Source organism: Rana temporaria, chromosome 2 (assembly GCF_905171775.1).
Source record: "Rana temporaria chromosome 2, aRanTem1.1, whole genome shotgun sequence".
In the NCBI taxonomy this organism is placed as follows: domain Eukaryota; kingdom Metazoa; phylum Chordata; class Amphibia; order Anura; family Ranidae; genus Rana; species Rana temporaria.
Window position 1 is genome coordinate 449513601 of NC_053490.1, and position 27668 is coordinate 449541268.

At 42.1% G+C, this 27668-nt stretch overlaps 1 protein-coding gene across 4 annotated transcripts in view; it reads right to left on the bottom strand.

Moving 5' to 3' along the window:
- Nucleotides 1-27668, bottom strand: part of SLC13A5 (solute carrier family 13 member 5) — a 163435-nt gene that overhangs the window by 23757 nt on the left and 112010 nt on the right. For all 4 annotated transcript variants that reach the window (XM_040338481.1, XM_040338484.1, XM_040338480.1 and 1 more), the window contains 5 exons: nt 20331-20459; nt 18183-18319; nt 10742-10953; nt 4006-4174; nt 185-307 (listed from right to left, as the gene is read on the bottom strand). In XM_040338481.1, coding sequence (XP_040194415.1) covers nt 185-307; nt 4006-4174; nt 10742-10953; nt 18183-18319; nt 20331-20459 — 770 coding nt within the window. The remainder of the gene's footprint in view (nt 1-184; nt 308-4005; nt 4175-10741; nt 10954-18182; nt 18320-20330; nt 20460-27668) is intronic.

Here is a 27668-nt window from a genome sequence, read left to right on the forward strand (position 1 = left end):
CACTTGAAATGCACCACAAAAGTGATTTAAAAGTGCAGCAAAAGCGCACAGCGTTTTATGGGCAGTTTTCAAGTGCCTCAGTGTGAAAGGGGTCTTACTTGCTTGATATTATTTGTTGATCATTTTAAAGTAAGTCAGTGTTTGTTTACAAATTATCATTGTATTCATAAGAGACATAACTTACTTCATTCCCATGAAGGACAACTGAAGCCACATCCAGGCAATGCACAACATCACAATCATGTTAGGGAAAGCAAATCCAAACCAAGAAGCAAAATTCAATATATCACCATTATTGGGGAAAATCCTGGAATAGAATCAAAACAGCTCAGAGATGCTCATCACATTTTATAGCATGTATGATAGATAGCATTAGGCCAATTTTGCTAGTAGCTTAAAGTGGAGTTCCACCCTTTGTTTTTTATCCCCCCCAAAAAAAAAAAAAAATTTTTTTATACTCACCTGAAAGGGCAGTTGCTATGCGGAAGTAGCTCTTCTGCCTCTTCCTCCACTGCGGTGGATCTTCTGCCTCGTCCTCCATTGCTGTGTTTTCTGGTAAATGGGGAGCACTGCCTTCTGGGAACTTTGTGTATCCCAGGAGGCAGCCGCCCATTCACAAAGCGCCGCGCGAGTCGGGCATGCGCAGTAGGAAACAGGCAGTGAAGCCGTAAGGCTTCACTGCCTGTTCCCTTAGTGAGGATGGAGGCGTGAGGACCGAGCGATCGCCGTCGGGGGGCCGACATCGCGGGCGACTAGGGCAGGTAAGTGTCCTTATTAAAAGTCAGCAGCTAAAGTGTTAGTAGCAGCTGACTTTAAAAAAAATAAAAAATCACGGGTGGAATCCCGCTTCAATTTAGTATATATTTCGTGCTAAGTGAATTTTCTGCTAGCTTTACTCTATTCACTAACCCGCCAAATTTCGATCCATGGCTCCCCGTCGTGAGAACACAATGGCACAGTGGGAGCGATTCCCCCATCCACCTCAAATGTGTGGATGGGGGCAGGGCCGTCTTATTAGCATCATGGGCCCCTGGGCAAAGTAATGCTCTGGGGCCCCTACAATGAAGACAGCGCAGGTAAGCAGACCAGATATCCCTCAGCACTCTGACCCCTCTACACCCCAGATATCCCCCCAGCACTCTGACCCCTCTACACCCCAGATATCCCCCCAGCACTCTGACCCCTCTACACCCCAGATATCCCCCCAGCACTCTGACCCCACTACACCCCAGATATCCCCCCAGCACTCTGACCCCACTACACCCCAGATATCCCCCCAGCACTCTGACCCCTCTACACCCCAGATATCCCCCCAGCACTCTGACCCCTCTACACCCCAGATATCCCCCCAGCACTCTGACCCCTCTACACCCCAGATATCCCCCCAGCACTCTGACCCCTCTACACCCCAGATATGAGCTTTTTTTCTTCTGTCCCTAGAAGCAAATAGTGTTATCCTATGTGTCCATGCACACTATTGTAGGCTAGAAGCGTTTTTCAACCTTCAGCTCCTAGGAACAGAAAAAAGCACATTTGTTTGCAGCAGAGAAAAATGCTGAACACTCCTAAATGCTGGTTCCCCAATGCAGACTTTGAGTTCCCTGATGAGTGCAAACAAAAGGGTTGGCAATTAAAGTTTGAGAAACAAAAATAGCATGGCCATTCTGGTTTGGTATGGATTTTTTAAGTGGGGTCTGCCCCAAATTCATACCAGTCTCTTAGGTCTGGTATGGATTTTGAGGGGAACCCCATGCCATATTTTTTTTTAAATACCATGGGGGCCCCCCAAAATACATACCAGACCCTTATCCAAGCATGCAGCCTGACAGGCTAGGAAAGGGGGCGACAAACGAGTGACCCCCACTTGAACTTGAATTATAACATAAAGCCTACACATCATTACAAACCATACCAGACCACATGCCCTCAACATGAGGCGGGCTTGATGTAGATAGGGTCCTCTTCCCTTCAACTCTGGGGAGTGGTTGTGGGGATCTGCATTCGGGGGGCTTATCGGAATCTGGTCTACCCAATGACATAACCAGGTGACCCTGCTCCTTGTGACATCATCAACTGGTGCATGCTGGGTCGATGACACCACAAGGGAATGGGGACACCTGGCAGCCCTGCTCCTTAGTTTATTTAGCAGCAGGAGGTGGTGGAGCTATCAGATGGTGGGAGCCAGCGTCAGGTGTGGATGAGTCATCCGTTAAGGACCTACTTCTTGACAACCAACTATTTACTGGTTGTTAAGGATGCCGACGGCCGCCCGCTCCTTTATAGAAACACTTTGGCAAACGTTCCTAAATACTGCAAAATGCTGGCAAAAAAACGCAAAATATTTTTATCCAGCATTTTGAGCATCTAGTTTGCATGAAGCCTTAAACAGCTACCAGAACTTTACATACAACAATATTCATTTTGGGTCAGAAGTTAACCTTTTTCTGGTTTCAGACCCCCAATGGATTGTCCAGTATGTCCCCATACCCGCTTCGCTAGACTGTGCAAATCATTATCAACATGGCTCAATATCCGTCCTTTTGGGCCAGTGTGGTTTGAAAAAAATTTCAATAGCTTAGTTATATCTTACATATGGATAGATTTTAGATTTCTAAGGCCTCGTACACACGATCGGTTAACCAGAGGATAACGGTCTGATGGACCGTTTTCATCGGTCCAAACCAATCGTGTGTAAACCCCATAGGTTATTAAACCTTCGGTTAAAAAAAAGCCAACTTGCTTTAAAATTTAACCGATGGATTGCTAACCGATAGGTCAAAACCGATCGTTAGTACGCACAACCATCGGTTAAAAATCCACGTCCACGCATGCTCAGAATCAAGTCGACGCATGCTTGGAAGCATTGAACTTCGTTTTTTTCAGCACGTCGTGTTTTACGTCACCGCGTTCTGACACGATCGTTTTTTTAAGCTTCATCGGTTAACCTATGACAACGGTCCGTCGGTTCGTTCTCATCGGATGGATGATCGTGTGTACGAGGCTTTAGCCTTCAAGTGGTATCAGATACCATCTGTCCCAAAATATGGTGAGTCTATGATGCAGTGAACATGCAGGACTGCACGAATAAGTTGTAAAGGCTTGAGATTAGAATTTTTCTTTAATGTAAATTTGACCAAATCTGGGTAAACTAATCTATGACAAAAAAAGTGGGCAGGCACCGGTTTTACATGTAAAGCCAAGATTTGCAGATAAAACTGCAAATTGTTTATATAGTCTGATCTTAGGTTTAGATAGTCTGATCTTATATCTACTTATCTTTTTGATACACTACATTGTCAAAAATATTGGGATGCCTGCCTTTACCCGCACATGAACTTTAATGGCATCTCAGTCTTAGTCCATAGGGTTCAATATTGAGTTTGCCCACCCTATGCAGCTATAACAGCCTCAACTCTTCTAAGAAGGCTGTCCACAAGGTTTAGGAGTGTGTCTATGGGAATATTTGACCATTCTTCCAGAAGTGCATTTGTGAGGTCAGGCACTGATGTTGGACAAGAAGGCCAGGCTCGCAGTCTCCGCTCAAATTCATCCCAAGTCTTTATGGATCTTGCTTTGTGCACTGGTGTGCAGTCATGTTGGAAAAGGAAGGGGCCATCCCCAAACTGTTCCCACGAAGTTGGGAGCATGAAATTGTCCAAAATGTCTTGGTATGCCGACGCCTTAAGAGTTCACTTCACTGGAACTAAGGAGCCAAGCTCAACCCCTAAAAAAGCAACTTCACACCATACTCCCCCCTCCATCAAATGATTTGGACCAGTGCACAAAGCAAGGTCCATAAATGGTCACTTTGCAGTTATAGTGACATTAATACACAGCATGGTACCCTATGATGACAGCTTACACATAATCTTAAACAGCACTTGTGATTTTTTTAAAACTGCAGGAAAAGGGGACATATTATGTTAAAGTTATTGGTTTCTTTGAAAAACAGCTCTATTTTTTCCCCAGTATATTACACTGATATAAATTGGTCCATGTACTTACGAGCTAAACTGTCCTTTCAGTACAAGGTTTGGTCCCGTTCCTGTTAATGTTGCTGTACCTCCTATACTAGCTGCATAGCAGACACACAGCATCATGCCTTTATTAATATGCTTCTCCTTTTTCTCTTTATCCTGTATGGAGATTTCCCGCGTGTGGCCATTTGCCACTACTGGAGAAATAGAAACAGATAGTGCATTAAAGTATGGAAGCCATTGAATCACAACAATTTTCAAAGGATATCAGTGAAAGCCTATGCACTTTTTTAGAACATGTTTTCTTTAATGCTAAACTCCTGGCAAATATAAAATATACAAATAATTGCAAATCTATATTCAATAAAACATAAATTCATTTTTTTTTTATTAATGCAAGCACCTAAATTTGACCAGGTAATATCCTCTTGCAGACCTGTATAGAAGAGCTCAGACTAAGGGAGGGAGAAGCAGGACAAGGAGCCAATCAGGTGCATACTTTTCATCCAGTCCTGGATTTGTCAGGACAGTTCCTTTTTTCTTTTAGCTGTCCCACCCCTTCTGTGTCACAGGATCAGGGCTGACAGCTACACGGTCTCTGCTCTTGCTTTAAAATTATTAACCTCCTCCCTCCATCTCCCTCCAGCACTCTTCACCGTGTCGGAGTTCTGCCGAATAAGTTCCACCTGGCGGATAAGGACCCCCCTGTACTGCGCAGGCGCGGCACCTGCGCAGTACTAACCTCAAGCGAGCCTCCAAAAATAGCCGAGCATGTAGAGCTGAGAGTCAGCTCTACACGGCGCATGCGCAATGACTATTACACATGCCGCACGCTCCCCATGCTAGTGCTTCTCTGCAAGGGGCAGGGAGTAGCACTCCTTCCAGAGCGTGCTGCATGTGTGATAGTGATTGCGCATGCGCCGTGTAGAGCTGTACATGTTCGGCTATTTTCGGAGGCTGAAGAAGACCACAGCTTTAAAAACATATTTCAATTTTGGATGAAATGTCATTTTAAATTGGTAATTCAAACAACATGTTGAAAAACAAAGTTTAAAAATAAAATCTCCCCATTTTTTCCATGAAATTTATGGTAGTGAGTTACTGACACCATGGTATACCATACAGTATATGATGCTGATGTGCATGATATTTAAATCACTGTAGAGCAATAGTTCAAAAGATCAAAAGTCCACCACTGCAAAACGATCACGTTGACTTGTAAGTGAAAGTTCGGGTCAATGTTTAATTGGAGAAGGTCAATTAGTAATTTTAAGACAACACAGAGCAGAAACACATTTTGAGGAGATGTCTTATTTAATGGATTTCCTCTGCCAACATTAACTCATGTCTAATGCAATAGAAAACTAAAGAAAATATTTTTTACTTTGTGAATCCCACATAGTGGTGGGAACCTGAAAAACATTCTAATTCTTTATTTGTGGGATTTTGTAGTCCTGGTTATTTAGTGACTTTTCAAATACGGTTAAAGCCCTGTACACACGATCAGTCCATCCGATGAGAACGGTCCGAAAGACCGTTGTCATCGGTTAACCGATGAAGCTGACTGATGGTCTGATGTGCCTACACACCATAGGTTAAATAACCGATCGGGGTCAGAACGCGGACACGTAAACCACGTACAATGTCACTATAAAGGGGAAGGCCAAAGCCTTAGGCGCCACCCTTGCCTCTGCTTTTGCTGATTCCGTGTTACCGCGTGTTAGTGAAAGTTTGGTTAGAGCCGATTCGCGCTTTTCAGTCTCCGTGCTTTGCAGATCGTATTCTCGGGTTCAGTTTGTTCTTGTGGGTTCGTATTTGGCATTCAGTGCTTGCGGTCGGGTCGTTTCTGTTTTGCAGAGCCTTCCTGTCCGCTCGTAACTGTTTTTCAAGTGCGATCTTTACAGGTCTTGCTGGATTTGGGGTGCTTTCTGTTTCAAGTGCGTTCTGACCAGCCGACCGGTTTGAAGCCATGTGGAGGTGCGTTCTCATGCTCGAGTTCGTGTTGCGTATGGGCTTTCTTCTGCAGTTCATAATGTTGCTCGATCTGTGGCTGGGAACAGGAGGAGGAGGAGATCATGGGCCAAGAATTGGTTTCGCCAGCGTGACCAATTCTTTCATATGCCTCTGCTTAGGGAAATCCAGGAGAATAATCCTGAGGACTTCAGGAACTTTCTCCATATGACGGACCCCCGTTTTCCACCGTCTATTGGATCTTCTGTCCCCCTTTATAACGAGGCAGGACACTGATGCGCCAAGCCATCACGGCCGAGCAGAGGCTTATTGCCGCTTTGCGGTACCTGGCGACTGGGAGGAGCCTGCAGGACCTCAAGTTCTCGACAGGCATCTCTCCCCAGGCGCTTGGGATCATCATACCGGAGACGTGTTCTGCCATCATACAAGTCATGCAGGAGGAGTATAGTAAGGTAAGTTTCCTCCTTTAACATCACAATCTATGTCTTTAATGCTCTTGTATTTCTTGCATTTTTCCCCAATTACCATGATTGTAATATGCTGTGAATGTCCCATTTGTCCCCATGCATGTTGTAAGCTTTCCATGCTCCTTTCTTGTCCTACATGCATCTTTCCCTTCACTATCCTGTCCAGCTATCCTAGGGCCAAACACACCTAGCCTAGTCTGTTTACAACCTGATTTTTGTCTGCTCCATTGTAGTTCTGCCAGCCCCCCCCCCCCCCCTGGAAGTTTCCACATTCGGTTGATCTCTTTCATATGTAAATCCAGGAATCCTCAGCCGTGCAACCATGAACAGTCTGAGCCCCGACTAACACACCGCAGGGCCAGGCTCAGCCTGGCTGAATTCCAGATTCACATATAATAGAGTTCAACTTACTGTGGAAGCTCCCAACAGTACTTTGATGCAAAATATATACAGTGAGTACAGAAAATAATCACCCCCCCCCCCCCCACTATGGAAAGTGTGCTTATTTTTTATATGTACACCCTGGATGTTTAAATGGCTAGGAGTCACGAGTTATGGAGGAGGATTGCGGTAGTTGCTAAAGTGGAAGACCTGGGTGCTATTTCCTGTGGGGTGCTTGTATCCAAGGAATTACAACTCGAGAAAACCTTGATATAAAGCGGTCATGAATGCTCTATAATTTGAGGGTCAAAATCCTCCGACAAGCCTCCTCTCACATAAAATGTGGTGTGCACTGGTGTGCCTTTGGTTGAAGTACCTTCACTGGGTAATATCTTGTATTGCGTACTTATGGATATTAACACATTTCACCATTAAATATAACTTTTTATGCACCACAATTTGTTATATATTATCTGGTGTCCAGATGTTGTGTCAGCTGCAGATTTGTATATTGTGAACTAGCGCAGATTCCCCCCCCCCCCTTTTTCCACTTTTTAAAACGACAGCAAGCTTGTATATTAAAGCAGTGCAGCTCACCACACTCACGACACCACACTGGGGGTTATTTACAAAGTGGACTTGGAAGTGCAGTCACTGTAAATCTGAGGGCTAGATCTGATATGAGGGGAAGCTCTGCTGATTTTATTATCCAATCATGTGCAAGCTAAAATGCTGTTTTTTTCCCCTCACATGTCCCCCTCGGATCTACAGCGACTGCACTTCCAAGTGCACTTTCAGTGCAATTTCAAGTGCACTTTGCACTTGTAGTGAAAAGAGGATTTGCCTTTCGTAACTAACCCCCAATGTGTCGCAAAACCCACTGCCATGCATAGAGTTTAAATAAATGTAATTTTGGAGTTGAAAATGTTCAATACTTATCTGATAATCTATAGTATTCTAGAAAAATCTCTGATCCCTGATCCCTGATAGATGCCCTCCTTAACCACTCCAGCCCCGGAATATTTTACCCACTAAATGAGCATTTATTGCGATTCGTCACTGAGTCACTTTAACTGAGAATTGGGTCATGTGACGTTGTACCCAAACAAAATTTCCGTCCATTTTTTCCCACAAATAGAGCTTTCTTTTGGTGGTATTTGATCACCTTTGCGTGTTTTTTTTTTGCACTATAAACAAAAAAGAGCACCAATTTTCATAATACATATTCCCAAAACATATATAAAATAACAAATTTCTTTATTTATTTATTTATTTATTAAAATGCTTATAAAACACAGCGCAGTCTTACACACGTGCCTCGATGCGCTGGCGGGATAAAAACAGAACAGAAAAGGGGCAAAAACTACATCGACCAAACAAGTGACAATAAAACAATAACAATCAGAGAATAAAAAATATAAAACATACAAAGCTAAATATATAAAATTTTTGAGCTATCAAAATACTTAATATTTAAGTCACCCCGAAAGCCTGGATATAAAGCCATGTTTTTAACAATCTCCTAAACTTTAGGAGATCATTTTCCAGTCTTATACGAAGGGGCAAGGAGTTCCAGAACTGAGCTCCTTGAACTTCCAGGGTCCTCCCACCACATTTGTTTTTAGCAAATTTGGGGATGTTCAACAAAGCCAAATTCTCAGACCGCAGCGATCTAGTAGGCACATGTCTGATGAATTTTTCTCTGAGATAGCCCGGTCCAAAACCAAAACTTTCTCAGTTTAGGCGGATATATATTCTTCTACATATACTCTATTTATTGGCGTATAACACTCACTTTTTTACCCTGAAAATAGAGGGTAAACTGTGCCTGCGTGTTATACGCAGGGGGATGTGGAACGTTTTTTCCCTGAAACTTCCCTCTTAAAGTTAGGGTGCGTGTTATACGCCTGTGTGTGTTATACGCCGATAAATACGGTATTTGGTAAATAAAATCACAATAAATGTATTTTGATTGGTTTGCGCAAAAAAGTTATAGCATCTACAAAAATAGGGAGTAGATTTATGACATTTTTATTTTCCTTAATTTATTAGAAAATCGGCGGTGATCTGCGATAATTTTTATCGGGACTGTGACATTGCGGCGGACAGATTGGACACTTTTGACACTATTTTGGGACCATTTAAATTCATACAGTGATCAGATCTAAAAATAGCCACTGATTACTGTTTGAATGTCACTGGCAGGGAAGGGTTAAACACTAGGGGGTGATCAAGGGGTTTAATGTGTTCCCTCAGCGTGTTATAACTGTAGGGGGGATTGGCTACCTAGGACATGACCAAGATCACTGCTCCCGATGACAGGGAGCAGTAGATCCCTGTCATGTCACTAGGCAGAACAAGGAAATGCCTTGTTTGCAATACCCCCATTCTACCTCTCCTCGTCGTGATCATGGGCCACCAGCAGACATCGAGTCCGCTATCCTGGGATTCTGGTGAGACGTACGAGTACGCCCTTTTGCGCACCCGTGCCATTCTGCCAACGTACATCGGCATGCAGTCGAGAAGCGGTTAATAAAAGATGGTTGGCTGTACTAAATCAGAATTTGGTTTACTTTCTCATATTTTTACTGATGTAAAACAGACCATAGGTAAGTCCAGGAGAGAGCTAAATATCCCCATTGATGAGCTTAAAGGGTCACTAAAGGAAAAATTATTTTTTGCTGAAATGACTGTTTACAGGGTATAGAGACATAAAAGTTAACTGATTCCTTTTAAAAATGATTAAAAATAGATTAAATTCAATCATATAATGTGCCTCTAGTTTCACTTTCGTTTTTAAACTGGTTTCATGTTTCTGTGAAGTAAAGAGACCCACAGAACAAAAACAAACAAATCCAGGGCAGTGTTTTGTTTTTAAAATGAATCTGATTGGTTCTGAGGAGTTTTAGACACACAGCTTGGACCACAGTGAGAAGCTCCCATGAGATTTTTCATAAGGAGCCAGACAAGCAGGAAGTGTGGAGATCAGAGCAGAATTACAGCAACTTCAAAGCAAAAACGAACAATGAGGACATGAAACCAGGACTGCAGTAAGGTAAAGGAAGCTATTTAGCTAAAAAAAAATGTTTCCTTTAGTGATCCTTTAAGTCTTGCATTAACCAGATGCCAAACTGCCCCATGTACATTTACTGATGCACCTGTACATGATTCTGCACTTCCAGATCTAGGGCGCACGTGCACCACCAGCGACCCACTCCAACTGTGTCACGTGATGTCCACCTAGACCCACCAATAACCCATTGTTGGTCTTTTTCTGTTTACAGCACAAAAAATAAAAACCCGCAGAAGGGATCAAATACAACCAAAAGAAAGCTCTATTTGTGGGGAAAAAAGGACATTCCTTTTTTTTGGGGGTACAGCGTCACACTACCACGCATTTGTCAGTTAAAATAATCACCAAAAATTTCCTGGTCATGAAGGGTGGGGGGAACCTTCCAGAGCTGAAGTGATTAACTTGTTGGCCATTCTAAATCATAGCCTGTCCAGATTTCTCAAAATCTAGGAACCTTGCACTTCACACTAATTACTGGTAGACTTTGACTGTACCCTTGTTACTATTTAGGAGTACTCTCGCCCCCCTGCTCTCTTCTCCTGACGGCATGATCCTTGTCAGCCCATGTGAATACTGGGTTTCTGATTGGCCCTCCCAATCCCAGTTTGAGTGCAGCTGTACAGTGGATGATAGGAGGCTGAAGTCAATGCAAATTCAAGTATTTATACTAATTTTATTTAAAATACATTTAATAAGTAAAAAAAAAAAAAAAACATAACTGCATCCATCGTTGTTTATTACTGTAATACCTGACTGGAGTTCAGCTTTAGGATCAAGTAAATTGTTTTGCTCATCTTGCTAGATTCTCCCTAAGAATAAATGAACAGCTTTGCTTAAGCAGTTATTAATTTAAAGAAAAAATGTGTTCTTACTTGGCATTTCTATCATAGGAATGGCATCCTTTTCATCCAGTTGCATTGCTTGGTTGGTTTGTCCATCGGAGTCCAATATGGAAGGCTCCTGCTCAGTGTTATTGAGCTGACTGAGGACTGCCTGCACGATAGGAACCATCATGGCTGTGGTTGCAGTATTGCTTATCCACATTGACAGAAAGGCCGTGACTCCCATGAACCCCAACATGAGCCTAGTGGTAAAGGTGAACAGTGAGACATATGTATTCATTTTATAGTGGAAAAACAATATCTGCCACTTATAGCTAAACTATTGTATTATAATAAATGTAGTAAAATACAGTATTACATAACTTTAGTAAAAACTATTTAGCTTATCAAATTATGAAAGTGGAATTCATAATTAATGTGATGACATTAGCTGTTCATGAATCAGAAATTTATTTTTTGTTTGTTCAAATATAGGCACAAAACATACACCACAAGATTGTACATCATGTCTATGGAACAAAGGGACCACCACTTGCACCAGCTTACCTAGCTAAAATTAATATGGCAAGGTTTTCACACCTGTCTAGTTTAGTTACTAGAGAACAGTTGGCTAGTGGCGTCTGCTTCTGCCATAGACATTAATGTTTCACCAGATCCAACCAAAAGCTGCTACCCTCATCAGATGCTTGTGGCCAGCTTAAAGCACACCAATCATTTACAAAAGTCCCTGAATACCACCCAGTCTCCACCATGTTGGCTATGTGGTCCCTTTGTCCTTTAGCAAATTCCACTATACTGAGTGAAATGGCTCTCATGTGTGTTTGATGCTGTACAAGGTAAGTGTTCTCATTATCAGAAGAGGACTACAAATGTTGCATAGATAATGGCATTCCAACAGTTAGGAGGAAAGTAATTTGGTAAAAGATGGCAAAGTGCAAAAAAAGGTGGTGTAATGCCGCGTACACACGATCATTTTTCAGCATGAAAAAAAACGTTGCAAGCATAATTTGTTCCAGAAACATGCTTCTAATCCAAAGCACTTGTGTATCAAAGCATTTTTTTACAGGGTATAAAAGAGAAGAGAGGCACCTCTAAGTGTAGCAATAAGTTGCAAAATGTTGTACCTTCATTAAATGTAACCATATTGCTACATTTAGAGGCTCCTCTCTTCTTTTTATACTCAGTTGTGATATGACGCTACTCTTATATCAAGATATTGCTTGTATATCAAGGCAAAATGTATTAAAAAAATTAGCTTGTCTTGCAAAACGCTCTCAAACCAAGTTACTCTCATAACCAAGATTTTACTGTATATATACTCACTGGCCACCTTATTAGGTACATGTTGCTAGTACCGGACCCCATTCTCCTATACTCCACTAGAATTGAACTATCCTATATACACCATATCCCAAAGGTGCTCTATTAGATTGAGATCTGTTGACTGTGGAGGCCATTGAAGTTCAGTGAACTCTTTGACCTGTTCAAGAAACCAGTTTGGGATTATTTGAGATAATGTGCATTATCCTGCTGGAAGGAGCCATCAGAAGATTGTCAGCAACAATACTCAGATAGGCCATGCCATTTAAACAATGTTCAATTGGTACTAAGGGGCCCAAAGTGTGTCAAGCCAATATCCCTCACACTATTACACCACCATGCTTGGATCCATGCTTTCATGTTGTTTACACCAAATTCTGACTCTATCATCTGAATGTCGTAGCCGAAATCGAGACTCATCAGACCAGGCAACGTTTTTCCAATCTTCTATTGTCTAATTTTGGTGAGCCTGTGCGAAATGTAGCCTCAGTTTCCTGTTCTTTTAGCTAACAGGAGTGGCACCCAGTGTGGTCTTCTGCTGCTTTAGCCCATCTGCCTCAAGGTTTGATGTGTTGCGTGTTCAGAGATGATATTCTGCATACCTTGGTTGTAACGAGTGGTTATTTGAGTTACTGTTGCCTTTTTATTATTCTGAACCAGTCTGCCCATTCTCCTCTGACAACAAGGTATTATTGTCCACACAACTGCCACTTGAAATTTTGTGATAGTCCCATTAGATAAGCAGTTTTTGAAATACTCAGACCAACCCAACTGGCAACAACAACCATGCCACATTCAAAGTCACTAAAATCCCCTTTCTTAGCCCATTCTCCCCTAATGCTTCGCTTGAACTTTAGCAAGTCGTCTTTACCATGCCTAGATGCCTAAATGCATGATGTTGCTGCCATGTGATTGGCTGATTATCAATTTGTGTTACCAAGCAATTAAGCAGGTGTACCTAATAAAGTGGCTGTTGACTGTATACACAGTATCTCATAAAAGTGAGTACACCCCTCACATTTTTGTAAATATTTTATTATATCTTTTCATGTAACAACAGCACATAACTCAACACACAGCCATTAATGTCTAAACCACTGGCAACAAAAGTGAGTACACCCCTAAGTTAAAATGTCCAAATTGAGCCAATATTTTGTTTTAATATTTTGTGTGGCCACCATTATTTTCCAGCACTGGCTTAACCCTCTTGGGCATGGAGTTCACCAGAGCTTCACAGGTTGCCACTGGAGTCCTCTTCCACTCCTCCATGACAACATCACTGAGTTGGTGGATGTTAGAGACCTTGTGCTCCTCCACCTTCTGTTTGGGCATGCCCCACAGATGCTCAATAAGGTTTAGGTCTGGAGACATGCTTGGCCAGTCCATCACCTTTACTCTCAGCTTCTTTAGCAAGGCAGTGGTCATCTTGGAGGTTACTTTTGGGTCATTATGTTGGAATACTGCCCCACAGCCCAGTCTCAGAAGGGAGGGGATCATGCTCTGCATCTGTATGTCACAGTACATGTTGGCATTCATGGTTCCCTTAATGAACTGTAGGTCTCCAGTTTCCCGGCAGCCCCAGACCATGACAATCCCACCACCATGCTTGACTGTAGGCAAGACACACTTGTCTTTGTACTCCTCACCTGGTTGTCGCCACACATGCTTGACACCATCTGAACCAAATAAGTTTATCTTGGTCTCATCCGACCACAGGACATGGTTCCAGTAATGCATGTCCTTAGTCTGCTTGTCTTCAGTAAACTGTTTGCGGGCTTTCTTGTGCATAATCTTTAGAAGAGGCCTCCTTCTGGTACGACAGCCATGCAGACCAATTTGATGCAGTGTATAGTGTATGGTCTGAGCACTGACAGGCTGACCCCCCCACCCCTTCAACCTCTGCTGCAATTCTAGGAGCACTCATACATCTATTTTCCAAAGACAACCTCTGGCTATGACGCTGAATATGCGCACTCAACCTCTTTTGGTCGACCAGGACGAGGCCTGTTCTGAGTGGAACCTGTCCTGTTAAACCGCATGATCTTGGCCACTGTGCTGCAGCTCAGTTTCAGGGTCTTTGCAATCTTCTTATAGCCAGGCCATCTTTATGTAGAGCAACAATTTTTTTTTTCAGATCCTCAGAGAGTTCTTTGCCATGAGGTGCCATGTTGAACTTCCAGTGACCAGTATGAGAGAGTGAGAGCGATAACGCCAAATTTAAGACACCTTCTCCCCATTCACACCTGAGACCTTGAAATAATAATGAGTCACATGATGCCGGGGATGAAAAATGGCTAATTTGGACATTTTCACTTAGGGGTGTACTCACTTTTGTTGCCAGCAGTTTAGACATTTAATGGCTGTGTGTTGAGTTCTTTTAAGGGGACAGAAAATGTACACTGTTATACAAGCTGTACACTCACTACTTTACATTGTAGCAAAATGTAATTTCTTCTGCCTCTGATGAAGTCACGTGTCGTGACATAACGCGCAAGGCCCCGCTAGCCGTGACCGGAAGTGACATGACATCCCGTCCACACAGCCGGAACTTTTGTTTTCACGCTTGATCGGTTATGCTTCTGGTTTAAGCATAAACATTTGTTTATTTTATTCTTAATTTTGAACTGTATTAAATACTTTCGGACGTACTTCACTATTTGAGCCTTTCTCATCATTTTTGGGGATACCCTTTGTGTATATGCACACGGAGCCTCCATTTTGGTGAAGACCAAAGCTACATACACAGCGAGAAGGACGCTGTCCCTGGCTATACTCCAGTCGAGGATCCACAGGACGGTAGCTGCTCATCCAGTGGCGAGGAAGTCGGGGAGTAATCTTGTCTCCGGGACACATCCCATCCGAGGATTGATTATGCTGTTTTCCCATGATGGGGAGGTAAGCGCTCTGTGAGCCCAGCTGCATCTGAGGATTGTTTTATTACCTGCATATCACCTGTATACGGATTCACGGCTATACTTTCATTATTTGGGACATCCCATCACACCACGTTTCACTATCACAGTGATGGTTACATATGGACCTGTCACATTTGTGCACTCATCTCCTCTTAGATTAGAGGACTAATTTTTTTTTACTTTGGACGTTTGTGTATTTATATTGTGCACCATTCAGTAATTTTTGCGCTCATCACCCACTTTATTCATGTAATTTCTTCAGTGTTGTCACATGAAAAGATATAATAAAATATTTACAAAAATGTGAGGAGTGTACTCACTTTTGTAAAATACTGTACAGTGTATATTGCATTCATACTGTGCATATTTGATATCGTTTGTGAAAGTATGCAAACACATAAAGTCATTCACAAATAACTCTACAGACTTGGTGGGAAACAAAGTTATTTTTAAACTTGGTCAATGTAGATTATTTACTCCAATTTACAGGGCCTGAGAAAAGTATTTGAAAGTAAGCGTGTGAACAGGAGGGCAGTTAGCACAAGCACATTTCATGCTGTTAATCTATAATTTTCCTCTTCTAACAATCTTAAATATTTAGAAACTGTTTTAATATTCTCTTTAGCTTCTCTTTAGCTCTCTCCTCTTTTTGCCCCTTACTTACCTTCTCTCATGCTTGCCCATCAAATAACGTTTATTTATACCAAATCCTTCTACCCCTATTGATTCCTTATGGGATACACCTTAGGCCCCATACACACGAGAGGATTTATCCGCAGATACGGTCCAGCGGACCGTATCCGCGGATAAATCCTCTCGAGGATTTCAGAGGATTTCTATGCGATGGCGTGTACACACCATCGCATTGAAATCCGCGCTGAAATCCTCTGCCGATGACGTGTCGCGCCGTCACCGCTATTATGACGCGGCGACGGGCGCGACGCTGTCATATAAGGAATTCCACGCATGCGTCAAATCATTACGACGCGTGCGGGGAATCCCTTTAGACGGATGGATCCGGTAAGTCTGTACAGACGAGCGGATCCATCCGTTGGAATGGATTCCAGCAGATGGATTTGTTGAGCATGTCAGCAAATATCCATCTGCTGGAAATCCATCCCAGGGGAGATTTCTCTGCGGATAAATATCCGTTGGCGTGTACACACCATAGGATCTATCCGCAGAAACCCATTTGATGGGATTTATCTGCGGATAGATTCTATGGTGTGTATGGGGCCTTAGTCCTGAACATGACTGCACATCCTTCATGTTATTACTCTGATACTTTCAGTGTAATACAGGTATATCACTGAAAGATACACACCTGTGAAAGATTATATATGGCACAATGCTGTTCATTTATATCATGGCCAAGATTAATTCTAGTATATGTATATATATATATATATATATATATATATATATATATATACACACTTGTTATATACTTGTTATTGTTATTCAAGGCCCCCACGTTTACCTCCTCCTTGGCATGGCAGTCAAACAAAGGCAATAGTAATAGGCAACACATAAAATCCCAATAAAAGACATTTAAGTTTTTGGTTGTATATATGGAATGTGGAAAATTTTAAGGGGTATCAATACTTTTTCAAGGGACTGTGTGTGTGTATATATATATATATATAAAATATATACAGGCAGAGCTTTTTTTTTTCAAAAAATAGGTGCAGGAACTCAACCACGACCCCATTCAAATTTCACAAACGGTTCAAGGGTCTTAAAGGGGCATTAAATACCAGGATTGCATTACATACAGAGTGTAGAGTTCAGGGGGTTACACACAGAGTGCAGAGCTGTCACTTGTAAACACAGAAACCAGACTTCTATGTTTACAAGTGATTGTGGTGAGCAGGCACCAAAGGGTCTGAGACAGAGGTGGTGGAACTGAGTTCCCCCAAGTTCCCCCTGAAAAAAAACCCTGTATACAGGCAACATTAGCATATTGAAAAAAAAACATTTATGAACTAGGTGTAGTTCATGTTTTAAAAAGTGCCATTTTTTTTTTTTTAAAGAAGTACAGCCATCTTTTGACTGTACTTCTCCTGTGGATCACATGAGTGCAGTTTGTTCTGCACTCCTGTGACCTGTTTTGAGCCTGAAGTCTGCTGATGTCACTGAGCCGGTCCAGGCTCAGGCAAGATCACGACACTGGAGTCAGGATCCGCCCACATGCCTGGACTGTCCTGCCTCCTCCGCAGCCCAGCTCTCCATTGAGGGTGGAGGGGGCAGAGCAGAGAGCGGTGACTAACATTCAGCAGGGATTTAGGGAGATCTGAGAACTGCAAATGTGTGGAAAAAATACTGCGCAGGTCTCAACAAAGTGAATAATTAAATAAAGGGTGTTGAATCACAAACTGATTCAATTGTGCAAATCGTGCTGCTGCAACAAAAATAATGTCAAATATAAACATCAATAGCATGAACAATAAAAAATAAAGCTGCGCTGCATGATTATCAAATATTCAAGTGATAGAATAATAAACACAAATGTTAAGTTCACATATAATAATGTGCATATAAGACACCGTGACTATATGATATCAAAGTATAAGTGAATGACAATTAGTCCATAGAGTCCAATTCTGTGAATCCAAAAATGTCTAAAAAGCAGTGCCAGACAGATCCGAAGGAAACCGTGCCAAAGAGCAAAATAGATGAAACCTCCACCTCTTATTACACATCTGCTTACCAGCTAAAATGGATCTCTATGAATGAGATCAATAGCGTGTGTGGCTAACAGCCCTGTGTAAGGTTTCCCGGAGCCTCCTGTGTAATGTCCCTCTATACGTTCCACCTTAGTTCACTCGGTCAGAGTTCCCATTCAGGGTGATCTGGGAGAACGAGGAACGAAGACTGGGATCGCTACACACAGGCGACAGCTTTGCTCAGAACCTCTCCGCCATCCTCTCACTCACAAACCACTGCACAGCTCTCAGATCTGAGAACTGAGTGATCTGCGGTGTTAGATCGCTCAGTTCTCAGTGTTAGAGCCAGCGAGTGACAGAGGCAGCATTCACCTAAGTAAGTATAAATCTGCAAAAACCCAAACCGCATACTTCTATCAAATGGAGTTTGAAGAACCCGTAATGATGTTACTTGGGAAATCTGCCCCAGATTGTTACAATATTTGCTCAATCTGTGCTTTTCATTTAAAACACAATCAACAAAATTAAAGATAACAGTAGCAATAGCTTTGATAACTGTAATAGCCTTACAAGGGTGGTCGAACTCCAACAATGAGCAGAACCTTCAGTGCTATCCTCTTGTGCAGGTTCCAGTGTTCCACCGCAACGGCTACTATTAATCCTCCCACAAACAGCATGTTCGTGTCTTTCAGGTACTGCATGCACACCTAGTAAAACACCATCAAAAACTGTCACATCACATTAAACACAAGAGACAGAAGACACGGACAAAGTCAACCCCTGTCAGCTATGGGAACTTTCAGTTAAAACAACTTTCCCAAAAACTTCAGCAAAAGGTCAAAATAACATAACATGTGAATAGTTGATGTTTTGCTTCCCATTGCCCTGGACCTTTCCTTTCAAGTTTCCTTTCCTTTCTACATATAACGGCCCTAATTTTTCACTACACAATAAACATCATTAACACATATAAATGCTGTACATAAGCTACAATTTAAGATAATACATTCAGAGAGAATTCTAGACTTTAGATAGATGTCAAAATCTGTGTTATGTTTGGAAGGGGTGGATTAAAGTCACTGCAAAGAAATGTGAGTTTCCTCATCTGTAAATATTGCTACATCGCTTTACTCTGTTTATTCGCTTGCCGACTACCTTGTGTAAGAGTACGGTGGCAGAGCGGCTCTCCTGCACTGTATCATGTATCTAGTACGTAATCCAGCACTTCTGTGTGGGGGTCGTGCACGAGCATAGCCGTCTTGCCGCGGTGCTGTAATTAGTCATAGCACAAGCCGATCAGCGGGTTCCGGTGAATAATTGACCTCCGCCACCCACTGATCGGCAAAGAGGATGATAGGACAGAGCTCTGTGAATGTAAACAATACAAAGCTCTATCCTGTCAGTGGGGATGTGCTGCTTTTTTTCCCCTGCAAAGGGAATAACAAATGGCACATCCCTTAGTAAAATCAGCACAGTGTGAATGCACCAAACAATGTTAGGCACACATTGAACCCTTTGATCGCTCTAGATGTTAACCGCTTCCCAGCTAGTGTCTTTACTCCAGTGACAGTGTATATTTTTAGCACTGATCACTGTATTAGTGTCACTGGTTCCCACAGTGTCAGACTGCCTTCCATACTATCACAGTCCCGCTATAAGTCGCTGATCACCGCCATTACCAGTATGAAAAAAAAAAATTAAAACTAAAGTATATATACAAAAGTTTGTAAACGCTATAGCGTTCACACAAACCAATCAATATACACTTGTTGGGATTTCTTTTGATTGGTATTTGATCACCTCTGCATTTTTTATTTTTTGCACTGTAAACAAAAAACAGACAATTTTGATTTATTTTTTACTTTCTGCTATAAAATATATCTAATAAAAAAAAAATGTAAAAAATCGAATTTCAGTATGCATTCTGCTACATATTTTTGGTGAAACAAATTCTAAAAGGCGTATATTGATTGGTTTGTGCAAAAGTTATAGCGTCTACAAACTATGGGATATATTTATGGAAATTTTTATTTATTCATTTATTTTTTACTAGCAATGGCAGACAATTGCAGCAGACAAATTGGACACTAACCGACACTTTTGATGCTTTTTTGGGAACCAGTGACATTAATACAGTGATCAGTGCTAAAAATATGCGCTTTCACTGTACTAATGACACTGCCTGGGAAGGGGTTAACATCAGGGGCGATCCAAGGTTTAACTATGTGCCTAGTTAGTGTTTTAGTTTAGTGTGGGTGGCGTTTTTACTTGGGGAAGGCATGGATCCATGTCCCTGCTTTGCAAGAACACAGGATCAATTGTTTACATAGGCGGACTGCCATTCGGCCTTTGTACCAAAGAATCATCGAGTCCACAGGACCTGCTGATCAGCTCCCGCTGTGTAGAATCACAGGGGGAGTGAGTCGCCGGTGACGCGCAATCGTGTCCGCTACCCGGAAAAGCAGGGGGCACCTTTCCTGCCGCCTCTACAAGTGATCCTTTGGCGAATCCTTGCCGGGACCACTTTTATCAGACGCAGAATCGCCTGCAGTACAAATAAGCTAACTGCTGTCATAACAACGGTATTTAACATCAAAGTAATGATGTAAATGTGCTGTGGGCGGTCTTGATATAACTCATAAAATGGCAGAGGAACTGCAGCTCCTAATCACACCTAATCAGTAACGTTCTGGGGGAAATAAGAGGAATACATGTTACCTGTTTTGATTCCAGAATTCCAAACATTGGGAAGAGCAAAACTGGTAGCAAAGCAGTGATTGCGAGGGGGATAACCTCCGTACACCAGAACACAGCCATGAGGATAATGGCATAGGCACAACTGGCTTCCTGAAATGAAAAGACAAACAAAGCATAAAAAAACATGTCACACCATACATGACATGTGCATAGTTCTTTATTACATACTATTTACTTGGTTTTATCAATTTTTTTCCCCATAAGTAGGTGAATATGGCTAAAACTATCGATTATCTAGTCCAGCCTTTCTCCAACCAGGGTTCCATAGAACTCTAGGGTTCTTTCCAAGTTTGTCAGGGCTTCCTTAAGCAATAGGCAACTTCTACCTGCTAGATATACCAATAATCTTTTTTAACTTTCTCTAAGGGGGGCATTCTTCTTATTGACCACCAATATAAGGATTATTTCTCCCTTTGAGCACTACACATTTATTATAGTATTATGGGCTGTGGATATTGTAATTATTTTAAGAGGTTCCCTAAAACCAGGATGTTATTTCAAGGGTTCATCTGTGTTAAAAATGTTGAGAAATTCAGATCTCACCCATTTTAAAATATGTAATATAAACTACTCAATTTGTGAATCTGAGCTGGTGCAGCCTTTGTGATGCTTGCAGTTTGTATGGGACACAGCAAATCCAGACTTTAAGAACAATAAGGCAAATTCATAATCTGGATCCAGTTACTTTGTTTTTGGAACTACCCCAATGACATCAATTTACGTATTTCTGTTATGAAACAAAATAAATACTATCAAGGTGACATCATGTTTCTCATCTGCCAAGTGGGCAATCGTAGCCTGTAGTACCATTTCTACCTCTACATGCACATTAATCTTTGAACTCTCATTCAAATAAAGGTTAACGTGAACCTGTGTGCAAATACAAACTAGTGAGCTAACTTTAAATTATAGTCGATAGTAACAGCTGTCTGTATGTTCCTTTGTTTTGTGGCCTTTCGCTGCAGTTCAGCTTAGAAACCCTTTTTCCATTGCAGTTTTGATACTTACTCCATAATGGAGAATGGGCACTCCATAGTGTAAGGCCGCGTACACACGATCGGTTAAACCGATGAGAACGGTCTGATGGACCGTTTTCATCAGTCCAAACCGATCGCGTGTGGGCGCCATCGGTTATTTATCCATCGGTTAAAAAAAAGCCAACTTGTTTTAAATTTAACCGATGGATTCCTAACCGATAGAAAAAAACCGATCGTTAGTAGGCACAACCACAACGGTTAAAAATCCATGCATGCTCAGAATCAAGTCCACGCATGCTTGGAAGCATTGAACTTCGTTTTTTTCAGCACGTCGTTGTGTTTTACGTCACCGCGTTCTGACACAATCGTTTTTTTAACCGATGGTGTGTAGGCGCGACGGACCATCAGTCAGCTTCATCGGTTAACCTATGACAACGGTCCATCAGACCGTTCTCATCGGATGGACCAATCTTGTGTACAGGGCATAATGCTTACTAACCCACGGCAAATCCCTGGGATTTCTAATTTGGCAAAAAATAAAAAAAAGTCCAAATTCACCCATTTGAATTTTTAACAAATCATAATGCACTGCATGGCCTTTGAACCATGGCCTGCAGACTCGGATGAGCCACAAATTGAGGTAATTGAATCACCCAGCATACTCACTATAGAAGGGGGGACTGAGAGCAGCGGGCCAATTTTTACACTGATGTATCCATGAGCTTGATTGAAATTGCTCAGCAGTAAGTTTTTATTAGCAATACCAATCTTAACCTCCCTGGCGGTATGATTATTTTAGATTTTAGGTGCTGAAAGCGGTACCATTATTTTGCAAGGAAATTTGGCGTTTTACATTGTAGGCCTGTAATTCTTAGGAATAACTCACTTAAATCTGACCAAACAAGAGACTAGTAGACATCTCGGGTATGATAAAGTTTGAAAAACAAAATCCTAAATTATAATATAATAAATAACTATAAATAATTATCATAAAAAATAATATAATTATAATAAATATTATTCAATAATGTAATCAAATCAAAAACACAGAAATTTGCTCAGTTGCAGAATTGTCGCTGTCATTACTTTTATTTTTTTATGACGAATTTCCCCACAAATCATTATCGCACAATTCTGCAAGTGATTATAATTTATTATCGCTGTTTTCTAGCTGCTCTAAAACCACTTTTGACATAAAGGGACACTTTTTGGTTGCTATGGACAATCTACAGTTTGCAGGCAGAAAACAGTTTTTATTATACAAAAGTACATGCAGGACACTGAGCAGACCACTAGGGACAAAGGGGGTGTGTATTTTTACATACAGTACTGTAATCTACAAGATTACAGTATACTGTATGTACTGTGTTTATTAACTTGTGCGTCGTAACGTCGCAGGGAACGGAGATCAGGGGAACAGTGCATCGGGCGGAACATCCGGCCGCCGTGCACTGCGGAAATACATCGCTGGATCCCAGGGAAAAGGTAAGTAATCTTTTCCAGCATCCAGCGAGGCAATCCTGAGTGTGGCTCGGGGTTACCGATCGTAGCACAAAAATCTCACCCCGAGCCATACTCGGGAATACCGCTAGGCAGGTTAAAGTGGTTGTAAAGCCTCAAAGTTTTTCATGTTTTAAGGCAAAAAACCTTCTGTGCTGCAGCTCCCCCCAGACCCCCCCCCTTTTCTTACCTGAGCCCGATCCAATCCAGCGATGTGCAGTGGCTGCAGCTGTTGTCAATTAAATCCAGTGACACAGAAGCGGTCTGTGTCAATGAACGCAGCAGGGGGACTCGGGAGCGAGCCCCCAGGGAAAACGGCTTTCTGTAGGGGCACCCCATGAAGAGGAGGGGCCTGGAGCGCGGCGGGGCACAGAGCAAAACAATTGCAAAGAGCAGGTATGTATAGGCATGTTTGTTATTTTTATTAAAAAAGACCTGAGGATTTAGAACCCCTTTAAATGCATAGATTTGCATAGAGCCATGACAGGTCCTCTTTATACTCCTATATACATGTATAGAGCCATGACATGTCCTCTTTATACTTATATATACACACACACACATGTATAGTGCCATGACAGGTCCTCTTTATTCTCCTTTATACATGTATAGAACCATGACAGGTTTACAAATTTTACCTAGTGCAAACAGCAATAGCTAATTTAAAAAATGGTTTTTGAGTGCACTCTGCGCTAGGGGGGGCCTGAAAGTACCTGGTGCCTAATTGGCAGTATTAAGCCGGCTATGGTTCAGGCCTGTCTGTAAGGTGGTGTATGTGATGCTGTCTCTTTAAAGCTGTGCACAATGGATGGCAGATGGGTTGCTAGGTAAGGAGCACTCTCTATCGGTACCAACTGTGGGTATTAAGGGGTTAAGCTTGGTTGTTCCGCTCACCACTCCTGGCCACCGCACTGGCCAATGAGGAGTGAGAGAGCTGAGAGAGCCTCAGCTTTGATGCCATTGTCTCCCGCTGCTGTCATTCGGAGCCGTTGATGAGGAGAGGGGGTGGGGCCGAGCCTGGCTCTGTGTGTCTCACAGGCACAAAGAGCAGGACTTGAGAGCAAGCATGCATAAATTCCCTCATAGCAAGCAGCTTGTTATGAGGGCACTCAGCGGGGGAGGAGCCATGAGCGCCGGCAGGGGACCTGAGAACAGGTGGGATCAGGGCTGCTCTGTGCAAAACCATTGCACTGAGAAGGCAAGTTATTTTAACCACTTAAGACCCGGACCTTTAGGCAGGTAAAGGACCTGGCCAGTTTTTGCAATTCGGCACTGCGTCGATTTAACTGACAATTGCGCGGTCATGCGACGTGGCTGCCAAACAAAATTGGCGTCCTTTTTTTCCCACAAATAGAGATTTCTTTTGGTGGTATTTGATCACCTCTGCGGTTTAGATTTTTTACGCTATAAACAGAAATAGAGCGACAATTTTGAAAAAAAATGCAATATTTTTTACTTTTTGCTATAATAAATATCCCCCAAAAATATATAAAAAAAAAAAATTTCCTCAGTTTAGGCCGATACGTATTCTTCTACCTATTTTTGGTAAAAAAAAAATCGCAATAAGCGTTTATCGGTTGGTTTGCGCAAAATTTATAGCGTTTACAAAATAGGGGATAGTTTTATTGCATTTTTATTAATTTTTTTTTTTTACTACTAATGGCGGCGATCATCGCTTTTTTTTCGTGACTGCGACATTATGGCAGACACATCGGACAATTTTGACACATTTTTGGGACCATTGTCATTTTCACAGCAAAAAATGCATTAAAAATGCATTGTTTACTGTGAAAATGACAATTGCAGTTTGGGAGTTATCCACTAGGGGGCGCTGAAGGGGTTAAGTGTGACCTCATCTGTGTTTCTAACTGTAGCGGGGCGGGGCTGGACTTGTGACGTCATTGATCGTGTTTCCCTATATTAGGGAACACACGATCAATGACAGCGCCACAGTGAAGAACGGGGAAGCTGTGTTTACACACAGCTCTCCCAGTTCCTCAGCTCCGGGGACCGATCGCAGGACTCCAGTGGCGATCGGGTCCGCAGGTCACACGTCACGAAGCTTCAAACCGGGTCACGGGCGCATGCCCGCGACCCAAGGCTGGGCACTTAAAGAGGACATACAGGTACGTGATTGTGCCCAGCCGTGCCATTCTGCCGACGTATATCTGCAGGAGGCGGTCCTTAAGTGGTTAAAACAAACGATTACTATCACTTAAATTCATTTTAAGTATTTTACCATCATGTTATCGGAGTGTGGAAGGAATCCTCCCCAGAGAAAACCCACACAGGCACAGGGAGAACATGCAAAGTCCGTGTAGGTAGAGCCGCTGTTGGGATTTAGGCCAATGACCCTAGTGCTGCTTGGCAGAAGCGCTAACAATTTAGCCACTGTGCTGCATCATTCCTAATTCTCTGGCAACAACAGACAATTTTGTTTATGGACATAAGCAAACATACTGCAAACAAATCAAATTAAATAAACCACTCAGATTACACACAGGTATTAGGTGCAGGGCAGTATTGGTGTGCAATAAAACCAATGCTGAGACTGATGAAATTGATTTGAGATTTCTTTTGTTTTATAACTATGTTTACAATAAAATAAAAATATATTCTGCACATAAGTAATAGCCGGTTCACACTGGAATGCGCACGTTCCCGTGCAGTCCTTTACGGTCTTGTTTTGACAACCATTAATTTCAATAGACTGCCAAATGTACTGGAATATGGAAAAAGTGGAGCAAGCACCACTTTTTGAGATCATGTGGCACCAAACCACTTTCTGTATCCAGGAGTTTCGGTGTGCTTTCTGAAAGTGCACCACATCTGCAGGATATAATAGAAGTCTATACGCCCTGCCATGGTTGGTGGGTGTAGCACCTGCCAAACATGACCTATTCAAGTAAAAATGCCCTGCAACCTTGTGCAGCACAGCAAACTAGGGGTTAAAGCAGGCAGCTAGTGTTGCAGCTAGAGATGCCGATGCGCGTGCCTGGCGGTCGCGATGTCCGCCAGGTACCCGCGATCGGTAATGACAGAGCAGTGACGTGGAGCTCTGTGTGTAAACACAGAGCTCCACGTCCTGTCAGGGAGAGAGGAGACCGATCTGTGTCTCTTGTACATAGGGACATAGATCGGTCACCTCCCCCAGTCACCCCCCTTCCCCCACAGTTAGAACACAATACAGGTATACATATTAACCCCTCCCTCACCCCCTAGTGTTAACCCCTTGAATGCCAGTCACATTTATACAGTAATTAGTGCATATTTATCGCATTAATCGCTGTATAAATGTGAATGGCGCCAAAAACGTGTCAAAAGTGTCCGATGTGTTCGCCGCAATGTCACGGTGACAGTAAAAAAATCGCAAATCGCCGCCAATACTAGTAAAAAAATTAATAAAATAAAAATGCCATAAATCCATCACCTATTTTGTAAACGCTATAACTTTTGCGCAAACCAATCAATATATGATCATTGCAATTTTTTTTACCAAAAATATGTAGAAGAATACATATCGGCCTAAACTGAGCAATAAAAAAGTTTTTTTAAAAAAAAATTGTGATATTTATTAAATAAAAAAGTCAAAAATAGTGTTTTTTTTTTTTTTAAATTGTCACTCTTCTTTTGTTTATAGCGCAAAAAATAAAAACCGCAGAGGTGATCAAATACCACCAAAAGAAAGCTCTATTTGTGGGAACAAAATGATAAAAAAATTGTTTGGGTACAGTGTAGCACGACCGCGCAATTGTCATTCAAAGTGCGACAGTGCTGAAAGCTGAAAATTGGCTTGGGCAGGAAGGTGCGTAAGTGCCCGGTATGGAAGTGGTTAAGGGGTCATACTTTTTCCAATCTATCTCACACTCTACTCCTGTTATAGGTTTTGGTAGATAAATGTCCTTTCCTAGGTTAAAAAAAAATCCCTTATTTCTTACTATTCGAATGTGCCAGAAAAGTGTTAGTAATAAAATGATGTGGAAAGCAGGTGCGATTAGGTGGCTCGCCTGCCGTGAGTAAGCAAATATGAAGAGAATTGCTGCACACCAACATAGCGAAAGTCAGTTTATTTGGCAATTCTATAAAAGTGCATGACACACACCAAAAGTACATAATCCGGTACAGAGGTTAACGCGTTTCACACAACTACATTGTGCTTACTCATAACCGTGCCCTACCTAAACCAAGGTTACGAGTAAGCACAATGTAGTTGTGTGAAACGCGTTAACCTCTGTACTGGCTGTTATACTTGTGGTGTGTGTCATGCACTTTTATGGAATTGCCAAATAAACTGACTTTCGCTATGTTGGTGTGCAGCAAGTCTCTTCATATTAGCTTACTCACGGCAGGCGAGCCACCTAATCGCACTATGTTGGTGTGCAGTCACATTAGTAATACAATTATGCCAGTCTTTGTAGATTTCTGGGTGAAGAAATCTTTAGGCATGCATTTACAGAGAATGTGCTGACACTAATTTCTTAAAATATGGCTTCCCATAGTAAGGCCTATAATAAGACATCCAATGCCAACATGAATAGTAAAAAACAGTTCGGCCAGAATTAAGAAATTAGCATCAGTGTAATTAATGGAAGCTGGACCAGATTCTCAAGAGTTACGCCGGCGTAATTCGAAAATCCCGCCGGCGTATCATTGTTTTGTATTCTCAAAATAAGATACGCCGGAATTAGGCTAGGATCCGACTGGTGTAAGTCACTTACACCGTTGGATCCTAAATGCAATACGACGCTGGCCGCTAGGTGGCTTTTACGTCGATTTCAGTGTCGCATATGCAAATGAGCCCAATACGCCGATTCCCGTACGT